General features: G+C 40.2%; 1 protein-coding gene across 1 annotated transcript; it reads left to right on the top strand.

Annotated features, from left to right (window-relative positions):
* Positions 1-557: 557 nt before the first annotated feature.
* On the top strand, positions 558-9,530 carry LOC139165497 (proto-oncogene Mas-like). The gene is made up of 3 exons (XM_070748673.1): positions 558-616; positions 4,134-4,217; positions 8,347-9,530. The coding sequence occupies exons 1-3, from the start codon at positions 558-560 to the stop codon at positions 9,266-9,268; spliced, it is 1,065 nt and encodes a 354-aa protein (XP_070604774.1). The 3' UTR covers positions 9,269-9,530.
* The last annotated feature ends 623 nt before the right edge of the window (positions 9,531-10,153 follow it).

The following is a 10,153-nucleotide window of genomic DNA, read 5'->3' as shown; positions in this document are numbered from 1 at the left end:
GCATAGATGGTGGTGTCTGTGTTCTAATGTCCTTTGTTAATAATAATGGTTGACGCCAAGAGAGTAGTTAAAATCTTATCCTATGAATCAAAAATAGGCACTGCAGATTTTATAAATCAAAACTTATCCAGTAAGTCTCAGTCATTTGGTGCAACCTTGTTAAAACCTGTCTATTGCAATCTTCCAAAATATGCATTTTGTATATCCCTTTTTTTCAAATAAAACCTTTATTTCTCATATAAAAATATCCTTTAATCTTGTTTAAAAACAGTTAAAGGTAATACAATAATAATAATAATAATAATAATAATAATAATAATAATAATAATAATAATAAATTATTAATTTGTATGCCACGCCTTTCCATTGACTCAGAGCGGCTAAGAAAGGAGGAAAAATAAATTTTCTGCATATCATTAGTGATCGGTTCACAATGGAATATAAATAATAGAAGATATATTACAGCTAGCCATTGACTTGACTTAAGGACCACATTTGAACCTGGAATTGAACTCGTTAATCAGTGTTCATATTAAATGAGGGTGTTGATGTCCGAAATGCGGCATGGGTTCCAGACAGATGAGCTGTATTCAAGGATAGGTCTGGCGAAAGTTTTGTAAGCTCTGGTGAGTAGTGTGAGATTGCCAGAGCAGAAGCTACGTAGGATCAGGTTGACAACTACAGGGTTCCAGATTAGGGCCAGTACTCTTCAACATCTTCATAAATGACGTAGATGAGGGAATTGAAGGGGAGCTCATCAAATTTGCAACTGACAGTAAACTGGCAGGAATAGCCAACACCAGTGTTCCCTCTAATTTTTTTTGGGGGGGGGGCGGAAAAGTATAGTGTCTGAGCAGCAGTCCCTTGGGGACTGGGCGGCACAGAAATAATAAATAAATAAATAAATAAATAAACAAATAAACAAACAAACAAATAAAAAACCCACCCTGTTTTGCCTCAGAGAATTTCAAAATAAAATACTGTACTGTGTGTCTATAACAGTGAGCTCATAATAGGGCAACTCTATCAATATCAAAATGCCACTTAAATAGTTGAGCTAGTTTCAAACTAGATTTTGATTTTCTGTCTCTCTTCCTTCCTCCCATTCTTTTTCTTTCTCTTTTCCTTCCTCTCTTTTTTCTATCTGTTTCTCTCTCTTCCTCTCTTCTTCTCTCTCTCCTTCCCTCTCACTCTTTCCCTCTCAGCTTCTGGGCAGGTTTGGAAAACTCTGAGTTGATGATGATTTTTAAGTGAGTGATTGCTCACTGCTCAGCTTAGAGGGAACTATGGCCAACACCCCAGAAAGAAAGCTCATAATCCAAAAGGTATTCTTGAATTCAAGGAGGAGGGTATATAGCTGGCTGTAAGGGGAAATTTCATTGGCTGATTGTGTTATTGAATTCAGGGAGGAGGGGACTAGACTGGGAAGTATAAAAGGGTCAGAAAAGCCATTTTAAACTGCACTTTCAGAACACAGAGGAAGAGGAGAGGAAAATAGTGCTGTTTACAGTTTGTATTCTTGAATTCAAGGAGGAGGGTATATAGCTGGCTATAAGGGGAAATTTCATTGGCTGATTGTGTTATTGAATTCAGGGAGGAGGGGACTAGACTGGGAAGTATAAAAGGGTCAGAAAAGCCATTTTAAACTGCACTTTCAGAACACAGAGGAAGAGGAGAGGAAAATAGTGGCCCGCGCGCCTGGCGGCGCGCAAATTATATAACTATAAACCAAAATCAGCAAAGTTTGGTAGCAATAGGGGTTGATTTTCTTGCTAAGTACCTGTATTTCAATACATTGTTAAGATGATTGGCTTGGTGCAGTGTAACACTTGTCTGGCTGTTGTGTTCCGTAGTACCTTGTGGAACTTGGGGTGCTGCCCTCTTTGCATAAGGACATCTAGGTTAGATGGCGAGATCTCTAGATTGCAGTCCTTAGTTTGTAGCTTGCAGGCAGAAGTGGAAAGATTGTCCCAGCCACGTGCTGTAATGCAGCCATGTGTCCAGCCTCCACTTCCACAGTGCCCCCTGAGGAGGAGGGCTGTGTGGACAACTGTTGGTTCAGGAAGATTACGTGCAGTTGAGCAAAAACATAGAAATTTTGGTCTCTCTGTATCCAATTCCTATAATGTTCTTGCGGATTTAAATAGTAAGGATGTTGAAGGTATTAACAAGGCCCCTCAGGCGGAGAATGAGGGGATGTTCAAAGGAGAAGTTGTTGTAAACGAGGTGCATAGTGACACCAAACCAAGTCCAGTTAGTAGGAATAAAAAGAGAACACATTTTCTTGTGGGTGACTCGATTGTTAGAGGTGTTGATTTGGGACAGAGGAAGGATGTGGTGAAGGTGATGAGGTGTCTCCCAGGAGCCACTGCCCACAGGGACAGGAGGCGGATTACAAACATTATCAAGGCTGTGAGTAAAGGTAATAACGTTGATGTGGTGGTGCATCTTGGCACAAATGATTTGTCCCAGAGAAATGTTAATGTAGTAAAAAGAGATTTTAAATGTCTAAGTGTGGAGCTGGGTAAAATAACTGATTCAGTGACTTTCTCAGAGGTGTTACCGGTTTGTGGCCAGGAGGATAAAACAACTTGTATCAGAGAGTTTAATGTGTGGTTAAGGCAGTGGTGTAAAGCTGAAGGTTTTGGCTATGTAAGTCATAATGTCAGTAGGTGGTCTAATAGGGAGTTGTTTAAGAGGGATGGTTTGCATCCATCATACAGAGGTACCCAGGTGCTCGGTGAGGAATTCAGAACTTTTTTGGACAGGCATTTAAACTAGGTAAAGGGGACAGAGATGTACCAGATGTGGATGATTTCTGTCCCCGACCAATGAGGATAAATCAGTTTCTGGAAGCTTATGAAAAGGGAGCTGTAAATAAAATAGATGTAGTTGTTGATGATAAGGGTCAAACTAATAAGGAAAATAATGTTCTTCGGGTAATGTGCACGAATGCTCGAAGCTTGAGCAACAAGCTCTGTGAGTTAATGGCCATAATATCTAGAGATAATTTGGATCTGGTTGCCATAACTGAGACATGGTTTAAGGATTCTAATGAATGGGAAATATCCATACCAGGATATACACTGTATAGGAAGGATAGAATAGGGAGAAGGGGAGGTGGAGTAGCCATTTATGTTAATCTCAATAGAACATGGAGATTAACAGAAAGCAGAATGTTTTCAAAGAAAATTCAAAGGAAGCCCAGTGGACTTTTGGGACAACCATGATTTTGATGATTTAGAATTGAGTCATTAATGTCAATTTCCCATCCAATTCTTTCCAGATTGCTACGAATGACACCAGTCTTCTGATCACTGACTCCAATAAACCTTAATATGTTTTTACCAGTCCTTTTCTCATGTTATGAATTGATATTGATTGAAAAAGTGCCCCATTTTTTGAAAGTTTTTTCCCTCCTTTTTAAAAAACCTCTTTTTTAGGATTACTGTAATGTATTCCTGATTTTTGATTGCATTTGGTCTCAGACTGTAAATATATTTTATTGCTCCATTGAAAGCTATCAGGGGCCACACCTGTTTTGTGTGGATGGCAAATCCAATAATGACTTGGAATTCTCCAAGAATACAATTTCTTTCAGTTATTTGGACAATCAAAAGAACAGTCAATTTTGCTTTTTTTAAAATAGTTGTACTTTTCTTTCAATTACAATGCTGCAGGACGTGAACTCTTCTAAGCAAGCAAACAACACATTTTGTACAATGGAACCGCCATTTAATAACTCAGAAGATATGGACTTCATGGAAACTATGTTAGACAGTATGTAAACTTACTTTCTTTTGTGGGTACTACAGATAATTAAAAACCTGAAAGGTTGAAAATGCTTTGTGAGCTTCTTCCAAAATTGAAAGTCTCTCACAGAATCACGAGTTCCTGTTGTCCTCTCTCTCCTGAGACCATTTTGGAAATGTTTAGAGGGTGCTTTCACAAAATGGCTTCTCATAGGATTTATTTATTTGATTCATATGCCGCCCCTCTCCAAGGTCTTGGGACAGCTTACAACATATCAAGAAACACAATATACAGTACAGATATCTAGAAGCCAATTAATTTAGCTAATTAAATTTAAACACCCTAATAGCATTTAAAAATCACTCCTTCCCATTCAACAGCAAACATACCTGCACTCGTCGGCCAGGGGACTCTAATGGCCCCCAGCCTGGCAATACAGATGAGTCTTTAGATTCTTACGGAAGGTGAGGAGGGGCAGTCCAAATCTCTGGGCCCCACAGAGAAGGTTCATCCCCTAGGCCCCACCGAGTGACATTTTCTAATTGATGGGACCTGGAGAAGGCCAACTCTGTGAGACCTAACCAGTCACTGGAACTCATGCGGAAGAAGCAGTTCCGCAAGTAACCTGGTCCGATGCCATGTAGGACTTTATAGGTCTTAACCAACACTTTGAATTGTGTCCAGAAACCAATTGGCAGCCAATGCAGTCCACGGAGTGCTGGAGAAACTTGGGCATAACTTGGGAGGCCCATAACCAATCACGCGGCTGCATATTGCACACTTTGAAGTTTCTGAACACTCTTCAATGGTAGCCCCTTATAGAGAGCCTTGCAGAAGTTGTACATATTACACAAAGGCACACAAAAATATGCATTATCTACTATATGAACTGTATGTGTATTTACAGAGAGAGAGAGAGACAGAGAGAGACAGAGAGACAGAGACAGAGAGACAAAGACAGAGGGAAAGAGAGAGTGGGAAAGAGAGAGAGAGAGACAGAGAGAAAGAGAGAGAGAGACAGAGAGAAAGAGAGAGAGAGAGATATCTTCTAAAATTATACACATTCAACCTCATTTATTGCTCTAGGAAAAACATACACACAGCCCAGAAGGGAAAAAAAGGAAAAAAATTCTGCTGGCTCTGCATAACTGACCTTACACAGAGGAGCCCATCACTGGGATAGGGGGGAAAGAACCCTAATGGATATTATTTTATTTATATTTTTGGGAAGCAATGTCCATCTGGGTTCAGTTCCAAGTGGGGAGAAAGACACTGGAAACATGGAGGCTGATTGGAAAGATGGTTTATTGATGAACAGGATCACACAGTTTGAGATCCTGGGCAAAGAAGGGGCATGATGCTGGGAGTATCTGGGTTTTATGCCCTCTGTTGGGCTTTGAATTTCAGCTTGTGTTCTGATTGTTTGTCAGACTCCCATAGAGCCATGCAGGGGTATCTTTGTAGGTTTTCTTTTAAGTCCCAGGCTTGGTTGACTTTTACTGGGTGATGATGTAATGAAAGGGCTTTGGGCAATTCCTACTATGACTCGGCCTGAAGGAGGTAGATCTTTGTTAACGTAGAATAGACTGTTTCAAGGCCTTAATGTCCCATTGACAAAAGGATGCTGAGTTTCTGCCTCCCTTTTAGATGAAATATTCTTCCCTTTTAATATTTCCTGAAACATTTCATTCTTCTAGGAGACTGGTAGGTGCTAACTTCCTACAATATAGTGACAAACACCCGTTCAGAAAGAAACAAATCTGTGTGGATGAAGTTGTTAAAGCACATGAGCATTTTTTGCCGCCTGCTGTTATTGATCAAAATAAAGGATTTATTATAATTGCTTCTTTAGGTGGTGGGTCAAGACAAAAACCACAACACTTCCCCCATATTTTGATCGCAATCAATAAGTAAGTATATTATGAAACAAAATATTTTCTTTGCAGGAATGGAGTTAGCCTTCCAGTTGCCTCATAATGTTCCAAAAGGAAAATTGCTTTGGTGCTCTGCCCATTTTGAACAGGGTCTCTTTCTTTTGAACGGAATCTTCTGTGATGGAGGTTGCTCAATTCTCCATGTAATCTCTCCACACAATCAGGAGAACATTTCGGCTTTGTTAGTCTTTGATGAAATCCATGGGGTTTTCTTGATCATAGGACAGCTGTCACATATTTACTTACTTACGGGATGATCTCCTGCCTCACGTATCGCAGCGGTTGCTTAGGTCCCACAGAGTTGGCCTCCTCCAAGTCCAGTCAGCTAAACAATGCCGGCTGGCGGGGCCTAGGGGAAGAGCCTTCTCTGTAGCTGCCCCAGCCCTCTGGAACCAACTCCCTCCAGAGATCCACACAGCCCCCACCGTACGTGCCTTTCACAAGATTTTAAAAACTTACCTTTGCTGGCAGGTCTGAAGCCGTTGAGCTTAACACCTCGCTCCAGTCAAAGATGTGATTGCGTGATTGTGGTTGAGTGAATATGAATGCCTGTTTTATATCTTGGAGGTCTTAATATTAGTTTTATGTTGGCTTTCTCTAACTATATTTGTATTGTATGTTATTCTCACTTTTGTAAGCTGCCCTGAGTCTGTGGAAAAAGCCGACATAGAAAATCCAACCAAATAAATAAATAAATAAAATATAGGGACCACCTATAGGTCTTTGTCACTATTAGCAATAGCCATAGCAGTTGGACTTATATAAAGCTTCATAGTGCTTTTACAGCCCTCTCTAAGCAGTTTACAATATCATCATATTGCCCCCAACAGTCAGGGTTCTCATTTGACCCACCTTGGAAGGATGGAAGGCTGAGTCAAACCTCGAACAAGTGAATTTGAACTGCCGAACTTCAGATTGCCATCAGCTGAAATAGCCTGCACTGCTGCACTCTAACCACTATGCCACCTCACTCCTATTGGGTGTAGCAATTCTCCAATCTTGCAAGAAACTTTAATTTTATGGCTGTAGTTACCATCAGGCAGTAAAAAAGGGGTATGTGTTGATATGTGTAAGTGAAAAAAGTGTGTGTCTATGCATATTGATGTGTGTATGTATGCAGTATTGGGCTTCCCCCCAGTACAGCGGGAATCCCCCAATCCATTAGCAGAAATGGCGATGAGTCTGTAATATGGTAAATGATTTAGCTTTACTAGATAAATGGTCAAAGCAATGGAAACTGCAGTTTAATGCTTCCAAATGTAAAATAATGCACTTGGGGAAAAGGAATCCTCAATCTGAGCATTGTATTGGCAGTTCATCCGCTCATCCTCACCATGCCCCTGCTCAAGAATTATTATTATTATTATTATTATTATTATTATTATTATTATTGTTATTATTATTAGTAGTAGTAGTAGTAGTATCATTATCATCATCAGTATTAGTATTATCAGTATTATCAGTATTATTATTAGTATTAGTATTATTAGTATTACGACTACTATTATTATTGTTATTATTTAGATTTCTATGCTGCCCCTCTCCAAGGACTTTGCTCTAGCGCATGTATGGAAGCAAAGAAGTCGATGAAAATCAGCGATCTTTGACATTTCTTTACTTCTGCACATGCGCTAATATCCTCGTGTGAGATTTTGGCAATTTTTGACCATTTTACTGCTTTGGCGCATGCACGGAAGCAAATTCTCATGTGAAGGTGTGCGCTCCCAACTGCCGGCCTCCAGGACTTCACTGTATGTATGTGTGTAAGCATGTATGTATGTATGTGTGTATATATATGTAAATAACGTACATACTTACGTACTGTGGGAAGAGAAACCGAGTCTGGTTCCAAGCCAGGAGAAAGACTCTAGAAATAAAATGGAGCCTGGCTGATGGGAAAGAAGGACAATTTTTATTTGATTTCCAGAAACGTCCTTGGCCACAGCAGGTTGTAATCTGCCCTTGTCTAAGGAGAAGGGCAGGATAAAAAAAATCAAATCAAATCAAATCAAATAAAAAAAAAAAATAATAATAATAATAATAATAATAATAATAACAATAATAACAATAATAACAATAATAACAATAATAACAATAATAACAATAACAATAACAACAACAAAGACACAACAAAAACAATAATAATAATGATAATAATAATAATAATAATAATAATAATAATATTTATTTATAATGCCCTTTTAACAAAGGGCATAACAGCATGTTGGCAATAGCACTTTTTAACAGAGCCAGTATATTGCCCCCACAATCCGAGTCCTCATTTTACCCACCCTGGAAGGATGGAAGGCTGAATGAACCTTGAGCCAGTGATGAGATTTGAACCGCTGACCTGCAGATCTTAGCAGTCAGCTTCAGTGGCCTGCAGTACAGCACTCTACCCACTGCGCCACCTTGCCTCAGTTAGATAGATAGATAGATAGATAGATAGATAGATAGATAGATAGATAGATAGATAGATAGATAGAGAGGCAGGCAGGCAGGCAGGCAGGCAGGCAAACAAACAAACAAACAAACAAACAAACAAACAAACAAACAAACAAATACTATTTTAATCTGGGAAACAGGGTGGCCCTTTCTACAATATGTATGTATTTCGCTAACAAGGACTGATTCTCTTTCTGTCTCTTTGTGTTTTCAGGATACAGAGCGAATTTCTAATACCAGAATTTTTTTCTTACGATCAGCTATTTGATAATGTAACACAAAATCTTCTCAATGGCTTCATTGCCGTTATTTGCATTTTTGGCCTGGTGGGAAATGGAACAACCATTTACCTCCTGGCCTTTTCCATTAAGAGGAATCCGTTCACCACTTTCATCCTGAACCTCTCCATCGCTGATTTTGGGGTCAGTACATCCCTCGTAATTTCAGCCATATTTGGGTCAGTGTTTACTCTGAGCCACAGAAAATACGTCGTCAATGCCTTTTTCTTATTATTTGTTGAGTTCTTTTCCTTCACGTATTCTGCCAGCCAGTTCCTGCTGACAGCCATCAGCCTGGACAGGTGCGTAGCTGTCCTCTTCCCACTCTGGCATCGTTGTCATCGGCCTCCATATTTCCCCACACTTGTTTGCAGCCTCATCTGGATCCTCTCCTTCCTGCTCTCTGCACTGCACTTCATTCTGCATCAAACTAAGAGCTTTGGAAGTTCACCTGTGCTTTACCAGCTTATTGTGAATGGCTTACTTTGTACACCTCTCATGGTTGTGTCTACTGTGATTCTCGGGATTCATATGAGGTCTAAGTCTCAACGCAACCAAAGGAAACTGCTCACCACCATCTTGCTGGCCCTCCTCTTCTTCCTCCTGCTTTCTCTCCCACTGAATGTCTTTTATGTCATCGACCATTTTCATTCTCCTAACATCGTCCTCATGACCATTGGGATAGTATGTGCCACTCTCAACAGCAGCATCAACCCACTCCTTTATTTCTTAGTGGGGAGGAAGAAGGGTGGAAAAGGTCAGACCAGAGCATCTTACAAGGTTGCTCTGCAAAGAGTTTTCAAGAATGAGAAAAGCAGCCCAGAACACCAGGAAGCCACGAAGGAAAGCCAGTTGTGAAGAGTCATAAATATTGCAGATACAAGGTTTTAACAAACACGTTTATTTGGCACATTATATGTGTTTTTCTTAGCTTTTCTTTGCATATTAGCCTTTATCCTGGTCTATGACCAAAATAAATGTTTAATTTGATTTGGGTTATGGACTTGGTTGCCTGTCTGTAGAAGGGAAGACTTCTTTTTCAAGGAGCTAAACCTGAAATCAGCCTTGAGTCATTGGTGTGGAGAAAGAGGTTCAAAGGGGATTCTCTCCAAAACCTGAATAGTCTTTATCTGATACATATGCAGCGTGTGCTTTACTTTGTCAAGATTCATGTCTGCATGCAAACAGCAATAAAGAAGTTGTTTGAAACAAATTGTTGTATTGGTCTTGATTTCCTGCACTTGACCACTTGATAGCTGTACCCAGCAACTGCATGGTGGATTATTTTCTTTTGGGAACTCTATGGCCAGAGGTAAAAGTTTACCAGCTTGGAAACAGCTCTTGGCACTGAAAGTCAGCTGGGTGGTAGAGCATATGAAACTGCCAACATCAGTGTCAGTGAGCAAGAACGTCCTGTATTTTGGGGGGTATAAGACACATTACCTTCCCAAAGAGGGTGAAAACCTGGGTGCGTCTTATACACAGAATGTAGCCCCACCCAGCCACCCCCACCCTTTGGTCTCTGCCTCCCAGCAATTTACCCCCTTGCAGCAAACAAAATAGAGTCTGATTAGCACTAGCAACTGATATCAGCCTCCCGGCCACCCGCTGATTCAACACAGGCAAGTCACGTGCTAGAACTAAAAATTAAACTGGCTGCAAGAAGGCAAATTGCTGAACGAGAGAGGCAGACTTTTATTTTCTGCTGAACTGGATGCAAGGAGGTAAGTCAATAGCTATAAA

The sequence above is a fragment of the Erythrolamprus reginae genome, chromosome 3, assembly GCF_031021105.1.
Source record: "Erythrolamprus reginae isolate rEryReg1 chromosome 3, rEryReg1.hap1, whole genome shotgun sequence".
Lineage (NCBI taxonomy): Eukaryota > Metazoa > Chordata > Lepidosauria > Squamata > Dipsadidae > Erythrolamprus > Erythrolamprus reginae.
Note: the sequence above shows the minus strand (reverse complement) of the source record. Positions and strands in the feature narration are given on the sequence as shown.

Coding starts and splice junctions, on each gene's coding strand:
- LOC139165497 (XM_070748673.1), top strand. CDS start 558: ATGCGGCATGGGTTCCAGACAGATGAGCTGTATTCAAGGATAGGTCTG. Junction 617..4,133: donor ATAGGTCTGGCGAAAGTTTT/GTAAGCTCTGGT, acceptor CCCATTCAACAG/CAAACATACCTGCACTCGTC. Junction 4,218..8,346: donor TCTTTAGATTCTTACGGAAG/GTGAGGAGGGGC, acceptor TTGTGTTTTCAG/GATACAGAGCGAATTTCTAA.